Genomic DNA, 26,770 nt, shown 5'->3' with positions numbered 1-26,770 from the left:
TGAGTGCCTGAACAAGGGTGGTAGCTATATACCTTCTACATTCCAACCTTCTCCTCTGACTGGAAATCATACTCTTATCCTAGAGCCCTCAGCTCTGACTGGTGAACTTTCATCTCTCTTAGACTGCCCAGAACTTTAGCTCTGAGAACAGTAATCAAATCAACACTACCATTCCTGGAAAGGATATGTCAATTAACATCCCCCTGTAGGATTGTTTTCTTCTAATAAAATGTAAGCTCCTGGAGGGCAAGTAATGTCTTGCTTAGTTTTATTTAAATCCCCAGCACCTGGAATAGTATCTGGAATATAGTAAACATGTTTTAATGCCTGTTCCCTCCCTCTTTTCCTCCCTTCCTCCTTTTTTTCCTTCCTTCCTTCCATCCTTCCTTCTTTCCAAAGGAGACAGGTGCAAGTGATTTTGTGGTGATGGCAGTGACCAAAGATTGTCAACTGATTGGATATGTGGGGTGAGGGAGAGTGAGGAGTTGAGGTTGTGAACCTAGGCATCTGGGAATATATTGGTGCCTTTGATAGAAATAGAGATAGATGTTCGTAAGAGAGGTGAGTTTTGGGGAAAAGGTAATGGAGTTTGGGATGTTTGGCTCCAAGATACCTATGGGACATTCAGTTTGAAAGATCAAATAGTCAGTTGGAGGTGCATAATTGTAGCTCAGGAGAACATGGCTATATTTATCTGTTTGAGGATCATCTACAAAGAGATGATAATCAAACTCACATAGCTGATGAGGTTTCCAGGTGAGAAATAATGGAAGAGACCCCCAGAAGAGCCTTGAGATACTCCCCTCTCCCTTTAGGGGATGATTTAGGTAATGAACCAGAAAAGAAGAATAAGAAACAATGGGCAGGTAATTAAGAGAACCAAGAGAGAAAGATGTCATTGAAACCCAAAGGGGAGAGAATATCCAATAAGAAAGAGTACTTAATAGTGTAAAAGGCTGCAGAAGGGTCCAGGAGAATGAGAACGGAGAAAAGACCATTAGGTTTGACAATTAGGAGATCACTTTGGAGAGACCTGTTTCAAGTTGAATGATGAGGTTGGAAGCCAGATTGTAAATAAGTGAATGAGAGGAGAGGACTTGAAAGAATATGGGAGTAGAGAACTTCCCCCCCTCCCAAAATTTGGCTTTGAAAGGGAGAAAAGGTATAGAATGATAGTTTGAGGGTATAAGAAATGGTGTAAATATATCATAGGGCAGCTAAGTGGTGCAGCAAATAGAGTGCCAGGAAGTCAGAAAGATCTGAGTGAGGTCAGACATTTACTGTGTGACCCTGGGAAAGTCACTTAACCCTGTTTGCCTCAGTTTCTTCATCTGTCAAATTATCTGGAGAAGGAAATGGCAAACCACTCTAGTATCTTTGCCAAGAAAACCCCAAATGGGATCACAAAGAGTTGGAAACAACTAAACAACAATAAAAGTATATCATCAAAGAAATGTGATCAGAAAAAGATGTTGGGTTAGTTATATAGTTAGAGCAGAGGGATAACCAAGTTAGAAAATTCAAGGAAGGGTCTCTGCACATTAGGTGGAGCCATTATTTTAACTCATGGTAGAAAATAGACAAGAACTGCACAGAATTGGTAGGTATGGAAGGGCTGTGGTCTCATCACTGGAGGGAATACCTACCTCAGTGAAATCCCAGATCCAGTGGAGAAATAGCAAACACCACTCTTGAGGGCTCCACATTGTTCCTAGGATGGCTTCTCCTGCATAATGTCAGGTCGTGGGAATCTTATTTATCATTTCTCTAAACCTTTTAAAATGCACTCTCCCCAAATCTAGGGCATGAGTCCTAGATTTTGTTTTTCTCTCCTCTTCTGCAAATATTAAGAGGGAGTAGATAGTCACTTACTCCCCTTATGGCATTTTCCTCTTACCTATATGGTCTTTAATAAATAAGTGGTCAATCAGTATTGTCCTTTCTATCCCAAATATTCTTTTTGTTTCTATTTATTTTTCCTTGTCCTAAATCCTTTTGTTTATATAAATTATGAAGAGACATTCACTAAATCACTTTTGTGACCCCATACCTCACATTCACACAGTCCTCATATAACAGAGACCTTTAAATGATGAGAGGGAAATGCTGAAATTGCAGATATAACAATGCAGGCCACATGGTCCAAGTTTAATGAAATATAAACTGGAAGCTTGAGAAAAGTAATAGATACCTGGGTGTAAGTATTTAGCAAAAGGGTTAATTGATGCAAGGGGATACTGTCTAAAAAAGGAACCAAAGAGAAGGCAGGTATAATTAAGAATAACAATAATTATAATAATTGACATCTAATTAGGTCTTTATGATTTACAAAGCATGATCCATGTCAGCCTCAGCATCTCAGAGTTGGAAGGGACCTCAGTGGTCGTGAAGAGCAATACCCTAAGGTCATACTACAGCAAGGCTAGGTTAATTTTTCCTTAAAAGATGTTGAAGCCATTTTGAACCTTAATTGGCCCAAGAGACTAAGGCTCAAACTAATGGCAAAGGTCCTGGTAGCCTCAATACAAAAATGAGTACAAGAAGTCAACAGTTCCTCCCTCTGGCTTCAAATGGATGACTCTCATAGCACTTTAGTAATTGGTTATGAGGAAGAAGTCTCAGATGCCTGTTAGGTTTCATCAAATGGATGATAAAAGAAATAGATGTTAGCTATTGGGTGGTAGAGCACAATAACCAGCACAGAATCAGGTCAACTGAATCAATGTTGAAGGATTGTTGAGTATCCTTTCCTTGTTATGGCTAAATAAACCTCCATTTGTTAATTGTTAGATGGTCTATGAGTGTTTCATTTTGTTCTAATTGTGAACCTGAAGCACTAAACCAGCCTGAATGAAGCCTGGCCTCCAACTGCGGCCACTGAGCCCAATCTGAACCCAAAGAAGAATTTTCTGTAGAGAAGATTGTCAAAGTGTCAGCCAACCAACCAATTGTTAGCCAGCTTTTGCTTGAAGACCTCAAATGAGGAGGAACCCATTGTCTTACAAGGAAGCCCTCCTACCTTAGCATAGTTCTGATTGTTAACAATTACATTCTATAAATGTAGTTCCTTACAGTATCAATGTATTCCTTAGTATATCTGGGGGCAACTAGGCTGAACAGTGGATAAAGCTCCATCCTGGAGAGTCAGGAACACCTGATTTCAAATCTGGCCTCAGACACTTCCCAACTGTTTGACCTCGGGCAATTCAATTCATTTCCATTTGCCTCAGTTTCCTCATCTATAAAAATGGAGATAATAATAATATTTACTTCCTCGAGCTGTTGTGAAGAAAAAAATATGAGATATTTATAAAGGGCTCAGCACAACGCCTGATGCATAGTAGGTGCTAATGTTGGCTATCATTATCATCAGTAGGAAGTTACACAACAGCCTTGTGAAGTGGGTACAACAGATATTGCTTTCCCCATTTTATTGACAAGGAAAGAGACCTAGAGAGGGGATAAATATTTTGCCCATGTCTACACAGCTAGTAAGTGCCAGAGGTGATATTTGAACCTGGATCCTCCTGACTCTGAGTCCAGCTCTATCCAGCACATTAAAGTAGGACCAATGGAAAAGCAAACATCTTTCCTTGGGAAATAGTAATACAAATATCTGATAAGGTGTATTTATTTATTTTTGTGTGTGGCAGAACTGTGGAGTAGAAAAGGCTGGTTGGGAAGGACCTAGGTTTGAATCCTGCCTCTGATATAAACTAGTTGTGACTCTGGTCAAAGTACTTAATTCACTGGATGCTCAGTTTTGTCATCTGTAAGATGGGGATGATAATAATGTTGGTTGTATCTCCATTACAGGTTTAAGCTTCATGCCTTTACCCAGGGGGTCCCCCATATCTGCAGATCAGGTGCAACAAAAGGCCCTTCCTAACCTCCAAATCATTAGGGCTTTCATCTGTCTTGAAATTGTTGCATGTGTATATCTTTATATGTCTATCTTTCAGCAGAACAGAAGCTGCCTGAAGGTAGGAACCAGGGTCCTCTTTTTTTTATTCTTTCTTATTTTGGCTTTTGGAATCCTGGAGCCTCGTCTTGTACGTAACAATCACTCACTAAATGTTGAATTGAATCAAATCTGGTAATGTATATAAACCTTAAAGTCCTATTTACATATCAGTTAAAATGATGATGATTTTCATTCGCGGCTTTCTTAGAGGGGATTAGGGATGAAGGAGAAGGGGAAGGAAAAAGGAGAGAGTGAGGGAAAGACAGAAGGAGCAAAGGAAGAAGTCTATAATGATAATGTGCCAGTAAGGGATAGTTAAAGGTTTTTGTTGTTTAGAGAGACCAGAAACTAAAATGTATGACTACCAAAAATTGGATCTCTGGTTGTGATAGGAGACCTATGTGAACTGGGAGAGACACTTTGTGTGTACACTGCGACATTTGGGGCATCGTGTCTGGACTCTGAAGGATAAGTAGTCCAAGTTGGCTTAGATGTTACCTTCTTTTGGCCTTACAGAAAGACAACATGTCACTATATTAATTTTCCAGAAACAAAGTATAATAGATGAGCTGTCCAAAGGGTGCTGATCTACTCAAGACACTAGTAAAGTAGACTTAGATGGCAACAAATCCATTCCTGTCATTTTACAAATGAGGAAACTGAGGCAAAGAGAAGTTAAGTGATGTGCCCAGGGTCAAACACTTGCTAATGTTTAAAGTAGGATCAAGTCTTCATGACTCCAAGTCTACTACCCATTCTCTATAACGTATGTATCAAACACAAGACAAACATTCCAGATTAAAATATAATTGGGAAACACTTAATATAATAAAAATACAAATTCGATGCCATAGTTCTATCCCATCTCTCACCTCCTGCATCTCACCAATGATGAGATTTCAGTAGCTGTCAGTCCACTGGCTACTCTGGACTCATCTCTACTGTACTGATCTGACACCTGGACATCCGTGTGCCATCATTCATCCGATTTAACCTGGGGCAGATTGAGTTTTTGGTTAAGGCAACATCAACAGCCATTGGCAATGTGGCCCAACAGTCCAATTCCAAAGTATTATTTAGCCACACTGCTAAGATATCTCCCATGGATCTTGCTATACTTTCTTCTTAAGCCAGACTACTACTGATCATATGGCTTTCAGGACTTCCCTTCAGGACAAAGGGAGAAGAAAAAGGAACCCATACACCCATATAGATCTAATCACCTCCCAATGTCTCACAATTTTGTTTCCCCTGGTAGTTCCTCAAATGTCCCAGAGGAGATGAAATGCACTGCAGAAACATCTAATGAATCATTATCTTGCCAATTTCTTTCCAAAGTACCAGTGAACTTTGGCCCTTCTCATTTTAAACTATTTGCTATTCTCAGGATATATATAGTTCCTTATTTAAATGCTCAAAAAATCTAACTACAAGTCTAGGTGTCTGGGTGCCTGAGAGAATGACCTTCCTTTCCTTAATCACCATTACCTAAGAGAGGGACACAGATCTTTATCCTTACTTTTCACAGCAATACAGCAGATGTAACCCTAATTTTGGTTAAACGAAAAAGGTACAAGTGAATCTATAATTTATCATTCAAGAGCATTTATCAAGTGCTTATTATGTGCTAGGCACTGTACTAAACAAGAAGGACCCAAATATGAAAGTAAGGCATCTGTTCTCAAAGAGTTTACATACTATTTTTGTAAAATGTAATAGTAAGAAAGGTCTTCATCAAACAATAATTTCCCCTTATAGCTAAACGAATGGGAGAATTCCATAATTTCTCCAAAGAAATACTGCTAGTTCTTAAAAACTACCGAACTCACACATTACTTGACTTTCAGAGAAGTAGGTCTGGATGATAAATATCCTGTCCATAGCCCAAATCCTAATCTTGGACCTTGGCCCCTTGCCTGAGGACCTGTCTTCTCAACAACTCTTCCAGTATATTTCTGCCAGTTTAATGTTATTTTTAAATTTTTATTTCCATTCTAAATTCTCTCCCTCTACTCGTCTCACTCATTATGAAGGCAAGAAATGACACCCATTATACATATGACAGGGCAGCTAAGTGGAACAGTGGATAGATGCTGGGATTAGAGTGGGGAAGACTCATCTTCCTGAGTTCAAATCCAGTCTCAAATATTTACTAGCTGTGTGACTCTGGCAAGTCACTTAACCCTGTTTGCCTGAGTTTCCTCATCTGTCAAATGAGCTGGAGATGGCAATGGCAAACCACTCCAGTATCTTTGCCAAGAAAACCCCAAATGGGGTCAAACATGACTGAAATGACTGAACAACATACATATGAAGTCATGTAAAACATATTTCTTCATTAGCCGTGTTCTAAAAAAAAAGCAAGAAAAATAAAGGAAAAAATATATATTTCAATTCGTACTCTAGACCATCAATTCTCTCTCTGGAGGTGGACAGCATTTTGCACCATGAGCCCCCTGGAATTGTGGTAAATCATTGCATTGATCAGCTAGTAAGTCTTTCACAGCTCATTTTCCTTACAATATTGTAATTACTATACAGATTTTCTCTTGGCTCTGCTAACTTCACTTTTCATCAGTTCACGTAAGTCTTCCCAAGTTTTTCTGAAACCATCTTCGTCATTTCTTTTTCTTTTTTCTTTTAAGGCAATTAGGGAATACGTGACTTGCCCAGGGTCACACAGCTAGTGTCAAGTGTTTGGTCGGAGGCTGGATTTGAACTCAGGTCTTCCTGACTTCAGGGCCGGTACTCTATCTACTGCACCACGTGGCTGCCTCTAATCTTCATCATTTCTTATAGCACAATAACATTCCTTCACATTCATATACCCTAACTTGATGGGCATCCCCTTCAGTTTTCAATTCTTTGCCACCATAAAAAAAGAGCCGTTATAAATATTTGTATTACATGTGGGCCCTTCCCCTTTAATCTTAATATTATTTCTAATTATGTATTTATCACATGTAAAATGAAGTCAATATCGCTTTATTTGAAGATATGGTGGACAAGATAGATCGCTTAAAAGTTCTTTCCAGCCTAATAGCTAATTCTAAAATAAAATTTATGTTCCCTCTCAAAACCAGCTGCTTTGGACAACTATTTCTTTCATCATTCATTTTCCTGACCCACAGTTTAAACTTGGTAGGCATCTTAGATTTTTCCTATCAGATTGTTGTTACTGAATCACGTTGGACTCTTTGTGACCCCCATTTGAGGTTTTCTTGGCAAAGACATTGGAAAGGTTTGCCATTTCCTTTTTCAGCTCATTTTACAGATGAAGAAACTGAGGCAGAGTTAAGTGACTTGCCCAGTCTGAAGCTGAATTTGAACTCAGAAAGACCAGATTCTCACTCTAGGTTTGATATTCTATCTACTGGACCACTTAGCTGCCAAATCTTATGAGAGGCTTCCACTCCAACTACTACCCACATTCTAAGCATGTCACGTGCACACATTGCTGAGGTGGTTTCCCCTTTTGGAACAATCTATTCTCTACTTATCACCTACCAAAACAAGTTCCTCTTTCCTTAAGTCCCATCCTCTCCCTTCCCTGACCATGTGAGATCATGGCTTCTTTTAAAATACTCCTAATTTTTCCACACTCTTCCACTTTGAGATGCTTCTCATGCTGCCATCTATAATTATTTAGCAGCTCTCTTACTTAGCTACTTAACTTTTCATGCAAAGTCTTGTCCGCCCAACAAGACTATCAGCGCTCCTTGAAAGCAGATTGTGAATTACACTTTTTCGTATATTCCATAGTGCTGTATACTAATGAAGAATTTTCTTTTATGGATCATCACGCAGCTACAATCGAGCCTAAGAGGGAACATGGTGGGAAAATTTGGTGCTTGAGATGGGATGCCACAATTCTCATACTAAGTATGAAAGGCGCTAAAGAAGTCCTGAGCAGGGAATATTCAAGTGGCAACCTTCCAGGCAAAAGGTAAATGTAACAGTAAAAATGAGAACTATGATTTCATCTGTGTTCTTTCCATGTTTCTGTTTGCTAGGCAGTACATGAAGTTAGATTTTGAAAAGCGAAGAGGCAATTTTGGGAACTAGTTACTTTTATTGTTCAATTTTGCAGGGAAAAAACATCTAGGTCAGATGAAGATTTATTTCTCTGGGTCCGTTTCCTTACCTATACAATGAAAGATGTGGAAAAAGTCATCTTTCGAATTTCTTCTTGCTAACATTCTGTGAGCCTAAGTCGATTTCCTTTGTAGAGAACTATCATTGATGTCTTCTGACTCTACAATTCTATCACTACTGAATGATAAAAGAGCACATTTTACCCCCCCAAAACGAAATAAGCCAAAGTATGAAGACAGCAAGATCAATGGCTTTATATTAAAAAAAAAAATACATACACACTGAGCACCTTTACCCTTCCATGGTCCTTTACATAGCGGTAACAATCTCTAGTCTCAATGTACTTGTAATAGATTATTAATTTTTAATGAATAACTAAACTGTTGTTGAAGCATTTCTTTCAGAATGAGTGAAGGCACTATAAAAATTCAAGGTGGTGCTTCTAGTAAGTCAGTTAAACTGAGTGGTCACGTCATTTCTGAAAACTTCAAATTAAAGCAATGTGAGGATTGAGAACATTTCTTTTACCAGCACAATGAGACAAGTGATGACACTAACAATAATTAGCCCTCTTGAAAAGTTACTTGGTTTTTAGAAAAGGAACACATAGTGATAGTCATAGATCAATGAAAATATATTGACATACAGCATATTAAATTCAACGTATAATTTCCCGCAAGTTACCAAATCCTACATCTCAGACATGTAAAAATATCGGTTACAAAAAATACACACACAATCAAGCAAAATATCTTTAATTAGTAAGGTGATCATAAATAATTCCACATAAAAGATTTAACAGAATTACAAAGAGTGTTTCTTATGTGGACTCCATTCTTAATATGTATTAGTCAACCTCATTCTCTAACTGGGACAAAAAGATCTGTCATCAAACATCCAACAATGTAGCACATTTTAAGCAATTCATATTCTGTAGTTACATTTTTACATTTCTTTACAAATGTAACATTTATGTACATTATATATTTTATTTCTACAGTACGTGTATTGAAATTCTATAGTCTTCACTGGGAAAATGGTGAATCCATTTAATGAATACGAATCATTCCTGGTTAAAAAGTAATTCATATAAACAAATAACCTGGTACCATTGCCCTTTGGCGTCTCTCGTCAGAGTTTAAGTTCGGAAATATTCTATTAAATGTAAGAAAAAGGATTTATCTAATTTTACATTATGAAACATCATTCCACATAGCTACATAAATTTGCCAGCTTGCAATTAATAGGACCGTACTGCTGCACTATTGGAAATGTGTATAAACCAATTTAAAATGTAGTTAGTGAAATAGCATCATCATTACTAACTTTTAATTTAGGCTGAAATAAATCCTTCTTCTAGCAGACAATTCTTCACCTTTAACTGTCAAAGCTTCAGAAAGGGTGGGGTGCATTGCAAATGCTTTCTTTCCAAATTTCCCATGTGCTTCTCTGACAGCTTATGCTTGTCTCAAAAGTCATGATGTTTTTCTTCTTCTTTGGTTCCATTTCACTTACAAATCTGCTGCTGAACATGAAGCAAAAATTCATAGTAAGAGAATGCAGCCTCTGTCCGGTCTTCAACTAAGTGCTGGAAAAAGTCTGTCTTGGCAGGACTCTCATCCCTGAAAAGGGAAAGAAAAAACATTAACTGGAGTCATTAAAACCTGGTCTCAAATACAGGTCAAACTGTACACTTCAAGACTTATCCCTATCACCAAGACAGATTCACAAGCACTCCACACTGAACAATACCATCACCAAAAGATTCATCCGATGGTGAAACTGATCTTAGCTAAGCTAGTACTTGGGTGAAAGACAGAGTCCCTCACTGGGCTCATATGCAAAACTCTTCTACTCTGGCAAGATGTCAAAGTTTGTGCTCTGGTAGCACAACTTTCAAGAGCTGAGGAGCTCTCGGTTCCTTCCATGAAATGAAGTGGGATTGGAACAAGATTTCTGTTAGGGAAACAAATACTAAATGCTCAATAGAGAAGAAAAGTACTTGGATTGAGGATGTCGATTGTAAGTTGAATTGAAACTAAAAGAAATCACTGAACCCACTATACTTGTTATAATTTAAAATAAGAAATTAAGACTAGGCATTCTATATTAAAAAAGAGAAAGGATATGTGCAGTACAGAGGATATTCCGAGAGGCTAAGTGAATGTTACTCTTTTGTTTTAAAATAATTCAGTCTTTTAGGGAAAAAAATCAATCACTTCCATACAGATGTACAAAGGAAAGGTAAATTCCATAATAAAGTTATGAAAATACTTACTTTATCACATGGAGAATTGGACACAATGGCCTATTGTCTCTAAGCCAGGAAAGAAAGGACCTGGTTCTTTCTGAGGAAAGTGTATCTAACTCTGGAAGATGTGTCTAGGTCAAAAGATGAGATAAGAATGTTACTTCTTTTCCTAAGGGCTTTAGTAGAACTGTTAGAATTTAAACTTATTAAAAGAAAAGCAACAGAAAAATGAAGAAAGCTTAATTTTGGATAAGTTTTAAGTTGAATTTACCACTCTATTACTGAAATTAGTAGAACACGTCCAGGAATTAGTATGCCATTGAAACTCTTACTATATCATTTTTTCTCTCTAAATAGGAATAAATCTTGATATGTAAGTCGACTATGGAAGAGGCTACTCCTGAATGATAGATTATTTACCACTATTCTAAGTATGAAAGAATTCCATCCTGTTTCCTTATTCCTTAAAATTTTTAAAAGGACACTTTAGAAATCAAAGATGCAGAAATACTGAGCTTTTTGATCCGACTTTTACTCCTTTCAATTTTTGTTTTTATGATTCTATTGAAATTAACACTAGTTAACAATAATGGTGGAAATATGACTCCCTCATTATTCAGGTCAATATACTGTAAATATCACTCTTCAACAGCACTATATTCAGAAGCAATTTTTTTCTTTCCTTTTTCCTTAAAAGCAAAACAAAACAATAATAATAATGCCATATAATACTGACTTGCAAACAGACCGAGAACAAGAAATTACTTTATTTCTACTCAAAGCTTGTATTTCTATTTCTTACTGCTTATAGTAGACATAAGGTGATGCTACCATTAATGAAAAGCTTAAACTTTACAAATAGCCATGACTTAAGTTCTCCTCATTACATGTTGCCATATTACCAAAATCAAAGAAATACACTCAAAAGAATTCAGCCTTAAAAATGAGGAGCCATTTACATGCAAAAAAAGATGTCCAATTTCTCTTCACTAATTCCTAAATGGACTTGAACACTGAACACTTCAATATGTGATTAGTCACTATTTATACAATTCTTATAGAATCAAACGCTGCCACAAAATTGGCTTCTCCCAAACTGGAGTGCTCTGGTGTAAGAATGAGGAGAAGGGAGCTCCAATAACAGCAGACAGAAAAATGAGCTGGATCCCATGCTTGATTCTCTGATTCTCAGTGATCTAAATTTTGTTCCAAACTCTTATGATGATCCTCCAGAGCTTGATTGGGGAGAGGACTAATTAGCATTAGGAATTCTTCTTATCTGTCTCTGGTAATGATACTGACAAGGAAGGATCTAATCTATATCAATGGCTCTATAATTATGACTCCAAAGTATGTATGTCCATTTAGTACTTTATTTTCAAACGTATACACTGCCCCCCAGGTCATAATACCTACAATGGCCACTGGTAAAGAACATTAATGCAAGATTATAGTAAAGTTTTAGTGTTTTTTGTTTAAAAAAGAAAAAATACAGGTAAATTATTTTACAATATTAACTTATGTATGGAGTGATTTTAAGTATACAGTACCTAGCTTACAAAATGAAAATATATTCATTTTAATCATGAAATGGCAGGTGTTTACTTGTTTCCCTAATACTGTTACAAGTTTACAGGCTTATATGCCTCCCAGAGTTACAGTTAAAACGTCAGCTGAAGAGGCACCATTTATTATTGCCCAAAGCTAGCCAATTTAAGAAATATATAAACTGTATAAAATCACTGACCAGTTTCTGTGGTACTGATGCATAGTTTGGGTAACCGAGCACATCTTTTATGAAGTTATTATCACAGCTTTTCCCAATCCAGATGTAAATAATCTAAAACAAAAATAAATGAAAGCCCTCATTAGTCAAGAGAAGATCAGTCATAATTTCCCACATGTTAGCAGACACAAAAGAGCTCATATCAGGCAACAACCCAAAAGAAAACAGAACACCTGAGTAGTAGTAGTCTGTACTGTCAGTTGCATAGTGATTAATAATCTAGAACCCTCGATTTAGTAATAGCCTGCATATATACAGCTTTTCTTAAAGATTGCATAGATCATCTCATTTGAGCCTCACAAGAACCCTGTGAGGTGGGTGCTATTATTATATCCACTGTAGAGATGAGGGAACTGAGGCAGGGTGAGTAACTTGCCCAGGGTCACATAGCCAATAAGTATCTGAGGCAAAATCTGAACTCAGATCTTCCTGACTCCTGGCCCAAGCCTCTATCCACTGCAACGCTGAGTTGCCTCTAGAGGAGAAAGGCACCATGACTTTTGAAAGCAGCAAATAACAACTAATGTTCAAAGAAAAAGGACAAGACTGCAGTAAGAGTACTGTGTAAATAGAAAGAACACTGACTTAGGAGTTATGCAACACAGTTTGAAAATCTAGGCTTTGATGTTTACTATTTCTGCGACCTAAGCAAGTCACTTAGAACCTCTATGGTCCCCAGTTTCCTTATCTGTGAAAAAGAATGGGTAGGACTTGACAGCTTTTAAGATCTTTTCCAGCTTCAAATCTATCATCCTATAAAAACCTAAAATTGTACTAATGTATTTTGCTTTTCACATCACTATAGTTTCCCCAAGGACTCATAACATACTCTATTTTTTAAAGAAAAAAAGAACACAACTAATCAGAACACTGAAGAGGTCTGAGAACATGGGCAGTGTTCAGCCCTGCGGCCCTCCCACCTCAGCAAAGGGGAGGGGTGGCGGTGTCTTCCTGTAACTCTTCTTTTGAGTCAGGCTTGTTCTTTCTAATGTTGCAACATTCACTTTTTATTTTTTTTGGGTAGCTGTTCTTTCCATTTACACTGTTGTAGTCATTGTATACATTGTCTTCCTGGCAGTTCTACTCAATTCCCTCTCCATCAGTTTCATGGAGATCTTTCTAGGCTTCTCTGTAGTCACCACACCCAGTGATATTCATTCTATCACAATCACGTGGGACACAATTTGTTTAACCACTCAGTCTATGAGCATCTACTCTGCTTCCAATTCCTTGCTGTTACAAAATGTGTGACTACAAATATTTTGGTGGATTATGGGGACTTCTTTATCAAATGCTTCCGTGGTGTACAAGCCCAGTAATAAAATCTCTGGGTCAAAAGGTATGGATATTTTATTATTTGCATTAATTCCAAAATGCTTCCCCAAATAGGTTTGTGCTGATTCACAGTTACACAAACAAGGCACAAGTCACCTTCCCACAACTCCTCCAATACTGGCTATTGACATCTTTGCCAATTCATAGGGTCTGAGATGAAACCTTATGATTTATTTCGTAGTAAAGGCATATTTCTAGGCAGTAAGTCAAAGAAAATGATTGCTATGTGGTCAGAAATATTAATGTTTTATGAAAATATACAGTTTTATATAAGACAGGGTTTTATGGAGTAGTTATTTTATTGTGGATTTATTTTTGATACAGTAGCACCACCTATAGGTATATCACTGATCAGCACCAAGCACATAGCACACCCAAACAATATGTTTCTGCTAAAAAAAAACCCCAAAAAAACCCACCTTCCAATAACTACATGCCACAATGACACTAATCTCACGGAAAGTATTTCAGAAAAGCTCATTTACTTGGATGCTTTCCTTCTCTGGAGAGGCTCAAACGACAGTATTGCATATCATTTCAAAAGAAATTAGACTACTTTTGTTTGGGATTTGGAGAGATTCTGTTTTCATCTTTTCTTGTGAGAAGTGAAATGTGGTTAGGACCTTCTCTTGTCCCTATCCAAAGTGACCAGAAGCAATACTGGAAATAAAATTACAGATTCAAGTTTGATGACACAGCTGAAACATGTTATATCTATGCTATGTGACAGGAAAAAAGACCAAGAAAATTTAAGTTATCATCAGGGAAAATGCTAGCTAGTAGCCAAGTTCATAAGGATATCTTACATGGATCTCACTAAAACCACACAAAATATGCTTTAATCAAAATGAAATCTACAGGATAATAAAACAAACAAAAAAAACCCTTCCAAACTAGATATCTGGAACCATGAAGCTTACTAATTATTTTTAAAAGACTACTCAAGCCTATTCAAGAAAGAAAAAATGTCCCCTAATGAAAGGTCTTCAATCAAAAAATCTGCCTAACCCAAAGTGAAATTTAACACTGATTCAATATTAAGGACTTACAGAACCGGCATCCATAAGGAAGGCGCCCTCTCTTGTCAGCTTCTCTGCAGACAATTTTTGAAGAGGCGGCTGAGGCACTATTCTGTCACTGACATGTATTGCACCCTTTAAGGAAAATACAGAGATGGCTCCAGTAAACTTATGTTAATATCACCAAAACTAAAAGCGATTGGCGTTGCCGAAATATTTAGAAAATTTTAAAAACTAAAATTATTTTTCTCACAAAGTCTATTTTAAATACGTCTATCTTACAGTCTGTCACATGTAACTTTTTAGGCTCTACCTTTTCAGCCATATTCCTCGAGTATCAGGAGTTACTTGAGAATCCCATTTTTGAAACAGTGAAACAATAAGGAGACCATATCCTGAATATTGTAGGACTAGATAATCACAGTTTGAAATAGTATAACAAAATAGTCTTGGGTATGTAGCAAAGTCTGTAAATTCTGTGAACTTAATTCTTTCAACTAACATCAAAATATTTGTGTTTTGGTGCTACAATGATAGTTTCTATGAATTTTGAAAAAGAGCGCTTAAGGCACCTCTTTAGGGCAGGGCATCATATAATTTTTACAATCACCACCCAAAAAAGAGGATACAAAAAATAAAGAGGACAGACAGTCACTGACCACGTTCTGGGCTGCAGACGATAATGAATTACTTATGCATCAAAAGAGTTCATACCTCATCAGTCAGTTTATCTATTCTGTACAGGTTGGGATGAATGATTTTCATCAGATGAACAAGTGGCTGACACTTCATCTGGCACATGGCAAACACACGATCATCCAGGCGGGTGCTAGTACCAGTTCTAAATGCTTTCTATGAGGAAAAGTAAGGTAAATTAAAAAGTTACCTAAACAACTATAGGTTACATTTCATAGTTAGGAAGTATCTATTAAGAATATGAGTTATGCATTCTAGGTATAAGCACTGACAGATGCAGACTTGACAGTTGCAGGCAATCACATATTTGTAGTCATGCACCAGGCGTCCCTCATTCTGCACTCTATTCCTGCTCCACAGAAGTCCTAAAATGCTAGAGTATCCCACGCCCTGTATTATTGTACTTTAGAGTTTGTCTTAACTTCTGGAAATAAAAATACAACTTAGTCTGGTCTAACAACCCAAGATGAGGTAGGTACCTGCTTGAGCAGCGCCAAGACATAGAGAGGAAACAGCTTGAGGGAGGTGGGGGCTATGAGAGCAGACTGCTGCGAGGTGGAAGAGGTCTGGCTGTACGCAGAGAGGGAATCCACCACAGCATTCACTAAGGCATCTCTTGCATCTGATAAACTTGATGAAATCGACCGATCCACAGCTGGAGAGGTAGAGAGACCACATGAGCAATGACAGCAGCCCCAGGGCCAGAAAGCATGAAAAGGGGATTACTGTTACACTTGGTAAGAAGTGGGAGAGAGAATGAATAAAAATGAGCATCTCAACTAAAAACGGACAGAACAGAAACAATCCTCAAGTCCAAGGATGGGCTCTCTGGGGTATTTCTTAGGTGAATTCTTCTCAATTCTAAAATCACTTAATGGCTCTACAGGAGAGAAAGCAACTACTTCCCAGGAAGTGCTCAAAGGTATTTCCAGGACTTAAAGGGAAACCGCACGAATGTGGCTCATACCATGATTTCTAGCTGACATAACACACTTTAAGGTTTACAAAGAGCTTCACACAGATTACCTTCGTTTATTCTCACAATCGCTTGTAGGCACACAAGCCATTATTCACATTTTGCAGAAAAAGGACTGACGCTCAGAAAGACTTTGGTTTCAGTTACTTAGTACTCTCATGACTGTGGGTATTACCTGCACCATTGCAGTCGCAATCCCTGTGATCTGCATCCTGTGTTATTCTTGTCCATCTCTCCCTCTAATTCTTCCTCTGCTTCTCTTAATACCTCCAGGGTACCAACGCAGCACTTAGGATACCCATCTCATGCTTACACATAAGTGGTGAAATCACAGAGTCACCCAATCATAGCATTTAGGTCTGAAAAGGATGGCAGGGATCATGGAAACCAAGCCCCTCATTATACATATGAGGAAACTGAGGCCCACAGAGAGGTTAACTGACTTGTCCAGTATCATAGAGGTAGAACACGGCACAGCTGGGATTTGATTCAGGTCCTCTGACTCCAAATCCTCTACTCTGTCCTCTGCACCAAGGCCGCCTCCTAAGAAATTACTTAATTTTATTATAGTACCACCATGAGAACACTGGGCTTCTGCGGCAATGGGCAACCTGGACTTAGGGAATTCAGCAAGCAGCTTCCCAAATGTGAATGAGCCAGACAGATCGTGTACTCAGTCACTGGTCCGGTTCATGGTCCATCTGTCCACGATTATTAGTCTATTCTTTCACATTGTTGTGATACCACATTTTCCTTCTGGGTCCCGAAGGCGAAGACTGAGTGAAGGAAACAAGGAAATGGACTCGTGTCGAATAGTAAGAAATTATAAAAGTGGTTTGGAGGTCTTTGGAATACAAAAGAAGACCAAAAATTGGATTTAAGGAAGAGAAATTTGAGAGAACTTGAGGAGTTAATGAGAAAGACCAAAGCAGAAGAATGAAGAGCTTCAAACTGAAGTTCAAAAAGATTCTAAAGAGAAAGCTATGAAAAGAAGGGTGAGAGCTAAAGGAGAAGGCTTCAATATGAAGAAGGTCCTGAGGAAGTAAGAACAGGAAGCACAGGTGACAGAAAGGAGAAGCTGAAGGAAGAGAAAAGCTTGACCTGAAGGAGAAGCAAGAATAGTAAGAGAAGGAGAAAGCAGTTACTTGATAGGATGATGTAACATAAGGCTGCAACACACTGGCCAAAAAAGAAGAAAAAAAGAAGATAAGATGTTAGTGAAGGACAGGAAAGGAGACTGGGTGTTTAGTCAAAGTATTAAGTAGGCTAAAGAGAAAGAGAGAATGGGTTAAAGATTCCTAATCTTTTTGTGTCATAAGAAATTTGGAGGATAGGTGGGGTGGGAGGTTATGGGGAAAGATAACATACGGGTATCTCACCCAAATCACAATCCATCCAAGCCTGCTCATCCTGTGTGACTCACTTCACCCCACCAAAACCGAAAAGGATCAGGGCTCTTACTCTCATCTTTGCTCTACGTACAGAGCTTGCCCCAAGGGCAGAGCCAGAAGATTATCTGGGGGTAAGCGATGGGAGCAGAATTGTTCCAACGGCAGCACTGGTTAGTTGAGGTTATAATTAAAGCTGGAGACAGCTATTCATGTCTCTCTTTCTTCTTTCACTCCTCTCTCTAGGCCAAATATCCCCAGTACCTTAAACCAATTCTCATTCTATGGGCTGAAGGCTCTTATCATCAGGACTGCTCTCCTTTGTACACTCTCAAGTTTATCAATGTCCTTCTTAAAAATGTGGCACTCAGAACTGAACATGTTATAGATGAGAGCAGGATCACCACCTTCTTATTCCTAGAAGCCATGTCTTTCATTAATGCAGCCCAAGGTCTCCTTTAGTGTTTTTGGCTGCTGTAACTATACTGCTGACTCATAGAGCTTTCAGTCCATTAAACCCTCTAGATCTTTTTGGTTAACTGCCATCTATCCAGGTCTTCCTTCCTCCTCATTTACCCCCATCTTATACTCAAAATCTCAGGTGCCCATATCAAGCACATGCTTTGTTCTGAAATTGCCAATGTAACAGACAAGCAAACAGCTGAACTACAAACACCAGGTGTTCTGAAACTGAAAAAATGAGCAGTTGCGGCCTTAACCTGAAATCAGACAGGGCAGAATTGCAATTCTTCTCTGAAATAACAGTAAATGTTGATTTCGTCAGTTGTAATTAACATAGGTTGATTTTTCTCTGATGCTCTAAGAAAGTGGCAATAACCACTGAAATATTTGAAAACTTTTACTGGACGAAAACTGGATTGAGATTTTTATCAGTTTCTCAAATAATCTTAAAAAAATACATGGAAAAGAGCTAACTGATAATGCAGGATAAAATGGAAAAAGCAAATGTAAATAAAAATAGGAGATTTGGTACAAAAAGTATACCAAAATGATGGCTTATGGGACAGAAAACATGTCTTACAAGTGTTGCTTCATCTTTGTACTCACCCATGTTTGCCAGAAGGCAGATGGCTGCTTGTACATCTACTCCTGCATAAACATCTGCCAGTGAACTCACTACTGGCAAACAAAGAGTGTGTACTCGAATCCTCCGCTCACCTAAACAAAGTTATGAATAAATATACATTAGAATAAAAGATGGAAAGAGAAAACTTCAGAGTTACCTAAGAAAGACTCACAATTAACAAGTCTGAAAGAACACCAAACAGCATGAAACTTTACTGTTTGATAAGTGAACACATCGACTACGCCATTTCTTAAGCAGGAGACACAGGAGGGCTTCTAGCACCCCTCTCACCAGCAGGTTTGCTTGTGATCTGGTCAGACAAGAAGACAGCTTCAGAGGGGTTAAATATGCTTATTTTATTCTAGTCTAGTCTTCTCAAAGGGAGTTAGCTGATCACGGGAGCACCAACTCCTAACATTCCCCAACAACCCTTCTTGGAGTGGCCGGCGTGAAGAGGGGGGGCAACTACCCCTCCATCTCGATGGGGTCAGTCGAGACAAGCACAACTTGTGCACGCCCCTAAAGCCCCTCAAGCCTCAATGGGGGCCGATTGAGGCAAACACACAGATTCCCCCTCTCAAAACTTGATGGGGGCTAATCGAGGCACGCACAGCATTCCAGCCTAAGGGGGTCCCCAGTCACTGACCAGTGCCCACTTGCTTTATAAGGCAACAGACAGAGAAGGCATATTTCCAGCAATAGCCTCACAATTTTACATTACCTCATCCCTGTATCTACCACGACTGTGCAGTAGAAACCATGATCATGTGAACTCATATCTAACACCTGGAAACTAGAGATTGTTATGGCTATGGATCCTGGGAAAGAAGACTCTAAGAAAGAATAACAAAAATCCACCTTTCACACACTAAAATTCACCTTACTTACATTTACGAAACAAACTATAACAATCACATTAAATTATATACCAAGGTTGAAAATCTGGATCAGACTTTTAGTGGCAATCACGTTAAGATGCAGGTGGTTTTAACCATGTTGAAATATGTCACGTTTGGTAAAATGGCAGAAAAATCAGACTACCTTGATAATGTATATAAGGCATTTCAATGCAAGAGATTTGCAAAAGGGTAGCTCTGTATTCTTAGTAGAGATAATGCTAAAGATATAACCATCAATGAGATTCTGCACAAGTCACTTGCCAAAAACATCTGTTCCTGACTAAACTAAATACTCTTTTCTGAGGCACTATTTATACTGCTGAAAGGCTAGTGTAGGCTATCTCTCTCAGATAAGAACAGTAAGTGCTCTAGAAAGCTTTACTGAAGTTCTATTTAAATTACCTTTGCTTGAGGTATATAATAGGGCAGTCTGAAAACACACCAGAGAAGTATCTGTTAAATTTTCTTCAATTGACATCTGGACTGCAAATCCAGCATCAGGATTGATGTTGGCAAGGGAAAGCAAATCAGTAGATCGAACAAAAAAATTTCCATGGAAAGTGTGTATAGAAAGACCTAAAATGCAAAAATTTAGATTTAGGTCAAAGTGACAACAGACAAAATTTACTTTAGAAGTGTACTTATTGTGTGTGGTAGAGTGAGGTGGATTGGGATCTCAAACTGACTAAAATATATCATTTAAGCTTTATACAAGACAAAGACTATAAATTTGGTTCATTCATACCCATAGTCTCAATGATATTTTACCTTATGTGACTGAGGATAAATATATATGTAATATTCTACAGCAAATGAGGTCTTTGCCCATTCATTTAATATTTGAAATGTGGTATTAGACTGCATTCTTTCAAATTCTCATAAAACCAGGGAAATAAATATAAATTGGGGATAATTCGTCACAACATTCTTAACACAATTTCATTTTAAGGGAACTTTAATTCCTTGTTTCTATCTCCACTCCACTTTGAACTGTATTTTAATTTTTTCCCTTAATAAAGCAGAAAATCAATTTTTTTTTTTTTTTACTGAGGCAACTGGGGTTAAGTGACTTGCCCAGAGTCACACAGCTAGTTTTTATGTGTCTGAGGCCAGATCTGAAATCATGTCCTCCTGACTCCAGAGTCGGTGCTCTATCCACTGCCACCTAGCTGCCCCATATTTTTTTCAAGTTTTAACAAGTATTTGACAGTAATTAGGGAGTAAGACATTGCACAAGCCAGCAAACTGTACAATTTGGAAGTACACTGGTTAGATGACATATGACTTTTTATTTGCTGGGTAACAACATTCACAAATTAAGCCATTTCAATTAAAATTTGAACAAGCAGCAGTTCAAGTTCAATTCTTTTTACCTTTTGTACACCTTATTCTCATGACTGCTTCAAATCCAATTTTCCTTGTGAGATAACGTTTTAAGTCTTTTTGCAATTTTTCTGCTTGTGAAGGATTGTGAGTATGATGAAAAGATGGGTAATAATAGATGCAACCAGCAGAATACTTGGACATGCAAGCTTGGAAAGAAAAAGATAAATATTTATTTATAGATAAAGAATCCAAACTTTTTTTGGTTCATAACTTGATAGTATGATACATTTCAGCATTTAAAATAATTTTAAAGTTAAATGGCTAGTATAGATTGGATAAAATAAGAAACTTGGGTAGAATAAAGTTAGAATAAAATATACATAATCTAAACACATAAAGTCTTAATGAAACACGTAATATCAGATTTACTGATAAACACAATGCAGACAACTAAGGGTGAATCTTAGCTGAGCTCTCTTAGCAGCAAGGCAATCCTTTTATTCTTCCCTAACTTACTCTGAAGTGTGAGAGCCATTTTGTTGATCGGAAACAAAAAAGAGGTCTGCTAACTTCCTAGAGCAGAGTTTAACAGATACTGTTTCAAAACTTGTCAGAATGGATGGCCACCATCCAGTTTTTGTGATTCATATGGACACAAATAATACTGTAGTAGAATGTAAACTATTTGAAGGCAGGAACCCATTTAATTTTTGTCTCCATATTACCAGAGATTAAGCACAGTGCAATTACAAAATCTTGGACAATGAAGTGAAGACCATAGAGGCCCAGATAGTGTCTGCCTCATTATTGCTCACTGAAGTCAAGGAAAAGTTGATTTGGGAGGTAAACAACTGGCCAAGAAAATGGCTGCTGGTTGGTGACTAGAGCACACCTATCAAAAGCTGTTAAGAATGTAATTTGCCTGGTATCTTGAAAATCTAATAAATCACCAAAAAGGAAGGGGAACAGATCCTAAGTGTATTCGACCAAGCTTGGTGCCACAGAGAGCAGCAAGGATAAAGAATAAGCAATAGAAATACCTAGAAGTTCACTGAAAACAACATTCAAGAAAGTAGCCAGTAGTAAAACCATGGTTTTAAATGCCCAAAGTTTAGGCAACAAACAAAATGAATGAGACAACCTAACGCAAAAAGTGATACTCCTAAGTATCACTGAAACTTGGTGGAATGAAATCAAATGAATGTGGTTCTGGATGGCCCTAACTTAATGAAAAGAAATAGAAAGGTAAGGGTGTAGAGTAGTGTGGAAAGGGGGTAGTGGTATATCAAAAATGGAAAACCCCAACGACTCAACTAAAAAGTTGAAACAATTAATGATCTTAGCAAAGTAACATGATATAAAGTAAATCCATATAAATCATCAGCATTCCTATATATTACAAACAAAACCCTTCAAGAAGAGAAAGAAAGAGATACTCTGTTTAAAATAACATAGACATACGTTTGTGAGTATACCTACCAAAACAAATCCAGGAACTATATGAACAAAATTATAAAAAACTTTATGCAAATAAAATCAGATTTAAATAACTTGCGAAATATTAATTGTTCATGGGTAGGCAGGGCCAATACAGCAAATACAACAATTTTACCTAAACTAATTTATATATTCAATGCCATCCCAATTAAATTATCCAAAAATTATTTGACTGAATTAGAAAAAACAATAACAAAATTCATTTAGAAGAACAAAAAGTCAAGAATATCAAAAGAACTAATGGGGAAAAAAAAAGTAAAGGAAGGTGGTTTAGCAGTACCAGATGTTAAACTATAAGGTAGTAATTATCAAAACTATGTGATATTGGCTAGGAAACAGAAAGATATACCAGTGGAATGGAGTAGACATACAATTTACAGCAGCAAATAAACACAGTAACCTTGTATTTAACAAGTGTAAGGACGTAAGTTTTTGGGAAAAGAATTCATTATTTGGTAAAAATTGCTGGGAAAACTGGAAAGCAGTATGGCAAAAACCAGGTACAGACCAGTATCTTACACGATTTACCAAGATCAGATCAATACGGTAGCAGCACTGTGTATTCGGAATGTTTACATAAGGAAATTCAGAAACAAGAAGGGGGAAGTATGGTGGAGAATGTCTGGGTGACAAATTAATAGAAGACAAATAGAAATGATTTTGTCACTGGAGACACTACACCACAGACCACCTGGGCAGAAAGATGAGTTCAGGAAAGATCACAAGCCTGGCATGGAGATGTAACATAGTAGTGAAGGTAGGGCAATATCTAGATATTTGCTGGAGTTCTCTCTGTTAAAAGCAGAGCAACTTACTTCCCAAACAGCATTAATTGGAATTTCTTGCTCCCACTAGTAAATAACAAGGAATCTTTGCTGGTTTTTTGGGTTGGGGGAAAAATAGGACAATGACACTCTCTGGGTGTAGATCACTATCCACATTATCAGACTTGGTTCATGTGCTAGTTGATTCTGCTGGACTGTTTTTTCCTCTCCTCTTAAAATATTTGTTATAAGGGATATCTGGGGAGGTGGGGCTATATTGGGAAATGCATGGTGTAAAAATAACACTTTTTTTTTAATAGAAGAAAAAACCCCACTGTTCCCTTACTTCCCAAAGATTCAGCTTGACTTTAGCAAAAATAGAGGTCATGCCAGACTACCCTTGTTTCCTTTTTAGACAGGTTTACTAAATTAGTAGCTTAAGGGAATTCTGTCAATTTAATTTACCTACACTTTAACAAAGCACAAAGTTTCTCATGCCACTCTTATGGCAGATATGGTGAGAAGCAGGGCATATGATAACACAACTAGATGGATTTGGGACTGGCTGAAAAGTATGTGCTTGAAGGACAGTCTTTAATGGCTCAATATCAACGTGGAAGGGCTGCAATAGTGTGTCCCAGGGATCTGCATTTGGCCAACATGGGTTTAACATCTGAATCAATGCTCTAGATAAAGGCGTACATAGCATGCTTCTCAGATCTGCAGATGACAGCATCAAACTGGTATATAAATAAGACACTAGATGACAGGGTCCATAAAGGTTCTGATGGGCTAGCAAACTGGACAGGATCTACTAAGGCAAGATGTGTTAAGGGCAAATCTAAAGCATTCTACAACAGGACAAGATCACAGAGGCATGGTCAGATAGGAGCTTGTGTGAAAAAGATGGATGGGCTTTCATGGTCTTCGAGCTCCATGTGGGCCAGCACAGCCAGAAAAGCCAACAGCACTGTGGTCTGCTTTAAAAGAGGCTGAGCTGCTAGGGACAAGGAAGGCCACGGCTCTCCTGGGCTGTCTCCTGGGCAGACCACGGCTGCATTCAGTCTGGATATGTAGTTTGGGAAAGACATCAATGAACTAAAAAGCTTCCAGAGGAGAGCAACCAGGATGGTGAAGGGCTATGAGGACTGGTGGAAGGAACACAGCAGGGTTGGCTTGGAAATGAGAAGACTGGAGGAGGCACAGAATCGCTGGCTTTGGGTATTTGAGGGGCTATACGTGGAAGGGAACAGACCTATTCCATTTGACCACTGAGGACAGATCCAGGAGTAATGGGTAGAAACTTATGTTTGCTAAGAGGCAAATTGAGGCTTAATTTTTGGGGAAAAAAACCCCAAATAATTAGAGCTATTTATAAATGGAATGGGCTGCCTTGACAGTGAATACAGTGTAGACTTGGATTTAAGAGACTTGAGTTAGAATCTTGCCTTGGACACCCAACAGCTGTGGGACACTGGGCAAGTCACTCAACCTCTATGTGACTCAGTTTCTTCATCTGTAAGACAGGGATAAATCCTAAAGCACTATATAAATGAGTAGTTGTTATTATTATTATTATTATTACTTGATTGTCTTTATTGCAGGTCTTCTAAAAGAAGGAAAAGTGTTTACTGAAGATGTTGTAGTGGGGTGCTTCTTTTACTTGGACAAAAATGGGGGAGTCCCTTCTAATTCTAAAATTCTGTAAACACATTTTTCCCCTCCAATGTCATACTTCAAAACCTTTTTCATTGTGCTCAATTTTTTTCTTTCCTTCCTGCCAACAAGACCAACCTTTACACAACCGACCCTAGAGAACTTAAACAACTGCTCTTTACATTACCAACAGCTTCAACTGATAAACCTATAGGCCTTTTCTTGGCCTTTATTCTACTTGACCTCTTTCGTGGCTTCTGATGCCGTTGACCATACCCTCACCCTCCTGGACATAATGCTCATCTGTATAGAACTTGCCTGACCCTTGCTCTTTCCCTTGGCTCTTTTCCTAACAGTCAGACCTTTCCTTCTCAGTCTTCCTTGCTAGATTATCATGTTCCCTATCCACTATGTGTAGGTGTCACTCAATATCCTCTTATCTTCTCTGATCTCTCCATTATCCTCTCTATGTAAATCATTCTGAAATTCATACATCAGCCCTAGTCTCTTTCACCAACTGCCTATTGGACACTGGATGTCTCATACTCAATATATTCAAAAGAGAACTTACCATTTGCTTTACCAATCCTACCACTATTTCTACTGACAGCACCACCATCCCTCCGGCTACAAGGGTTTGCAATCTTGGAGTTATCCTTGACTTTACTTTCTCTTACCCAATATCCAATGCCATGCCTTGTGAACTGCACCCCTACAACATCTTTCATATATACTCCCTTCTCTCCACTAAACTGAGAAACCAAGCAGGAGGCTACTCCAATAGTTAAGGCAAAGAACAATGACTGGTTCCAGCACTCCCAACCTCAAAGCATCCTCTCACGAAATAGATATTTTTAAAACCGATCTCCCTAATTCACTCCCCTATTCATAAATTTTGACTATTTTCACTAGATAAAGTTTAAAATTCACAACCTGTCATCTAAAACCATTTACAATGTAACTCCCACTAATTTTTCCTATGTTACTCTCTTCTCTCTAGGTTTTTTTGTGACACTGCTCTCTCCTTGTTTTTTTCCTCCTACCTCTCAGAACATTTCTTCAGAGCATCTTTTAAGGTGGATCTTCATTTAGGTCATAGACCTATTAACTTGGGGTATTCCCCAAGACTCTCTTCTCTCTATATGTGATTTCACTAAATGATCTCATCAGCTCTCACAGTTTCAACTATCATCTCTATGTAGATGAGTCTCAGATTTAATCATCCAGCTCTGGTCTTTCTCTTGATCTCATTCTTACTCCCTGCTAGACATTTCAAAACGGATGTCGTGTAGACTAGTTGAACGTGGCATATCCAAAACTGAACTCATTATCTTTCCTCCCCAAACCTTCTTCTCTTCTAAGCTTCCCAATTGCTATGGAGGGCACCACCATCCCACAGTCACTCAGCGCACCTAGGCGTCATTCTTGACACCTGACTCTCTCATCCACACTCAAACAGTTGCCATGTCCTGTTATTTCTTCCTTTACAACATTTCTCTCATATGCCGCCTCATCCCTTCTGCCCCTGCCACTGTCCTGATGCATGCCCTCCTTAACTCATGCCTGGATCATTCTAACAGTCTTCTGGTTGGTGAGCCTGCCTCAATTCTCTCCTGATTCCAGCCAGTCTTCCGTTCAGTTATCAAACCGATCTTCCTTAATTAAACACAAGTTCCATCGTGTCACTCTTCTATTCAGTCACCTGAAGTGGCTCCTGGTGCCACTTATTCCAGGACCAAATAAAATCCTCTGTTTGACTTTTAAAGATCTTCACGACCTGGCCCCTTCCTACCTTTCCGGTCTTCATCTTTGCCTCTCTGAATCCCTAACTTTCCTCAAAGTCCAGGTTTTCCAAGAGTCCAATAAGTACTCTGTTCTTCCTGAAATTACTCTGTATTTACTTTTGTGCTTATGCACCATTAGGTCAAAGGACGGCTTGTTTTTGTCTTGGCATCACAAGCACCTAGAACATAATGCCCTGCACATGATGGGTACTTAAAATGTTTGATGAACTTAATTTTTCTCACATAT

The 26,770-nt window shown here is 38.2% G+C and overlaps 1 protein-coding gene across 1 annotated transcript in view; it reads right to left on the bottom strand.

The window, feature by feature from the left end:
- Nucleotides 1-8,798: 8,798 nt before the first annotated feature.
- The window catches only part of SEC24B (SEC24 homolog B, COPII coat complex component), a 92,344-nt gene continuing 74,372 nt past the window's right edge, over nt 8,799-26,770 (bottom strand). The window contains exons 16-25 of the mRNA XM_027837383.1: nt 24,000-24,148; nt 20,870-21,028; nt 19,899-20,072; nt 18,579-18,689; nt 15,626-15,801; nt 15,165-15,302; nt 14,481-14,585; nt 12,058-12,150; nt 10,338-10,441; nt 8,799-9,681 (exon numbers count right to left, since the gene is read on the bottom strand). Of these exons, the coding sequence (XP_027693184.1) occupies nt 9,567-9,681; nt 10,338-10,441; nt 12,058-12,150; nt 14,481-14,585; nt 15,165-15,302; nt 15,626-15,801; nt 18,579-18,689; nt 19,899-20,072; nt 20,870-21,028; nt 24,000-24,148 (1,324 nt within the window). The 3' untranslated portion in view covers nt 8,799-9,566. The remainder of the gene's footprint in view (nt 9,682-10,337; nt 10,442-12,057; nt 12,151-14,480; nt 14,586-15,164; nt 15,303-15,625; nt 15,802-18,578; nt 18,690-19,898; nt 20,073-20,869; nt 21,029-23,999; nt 24,149-26,770) is intronic.

This window comes from Vombatus ursinus, unplaced genomic scaffold (assembly GCF_900497805.2).
Source record: "Vombatus ursinus unplaced genomic scaffold, bare-nosed wombat genome assembly UNPS02014821.1, whole genome shotgun sequence".
Classification (NCBI taxonomy): Eukaryota; Metazoa; Chordata; class Mammalia; order Diprotodontia; family Vombatidae; genus Vombatus; species Vombatus ursinus.
Note: the sequence above shows the minus strand (reverse complement) of the source record. Positions and strands in the feature narration are given on the sequence as shown.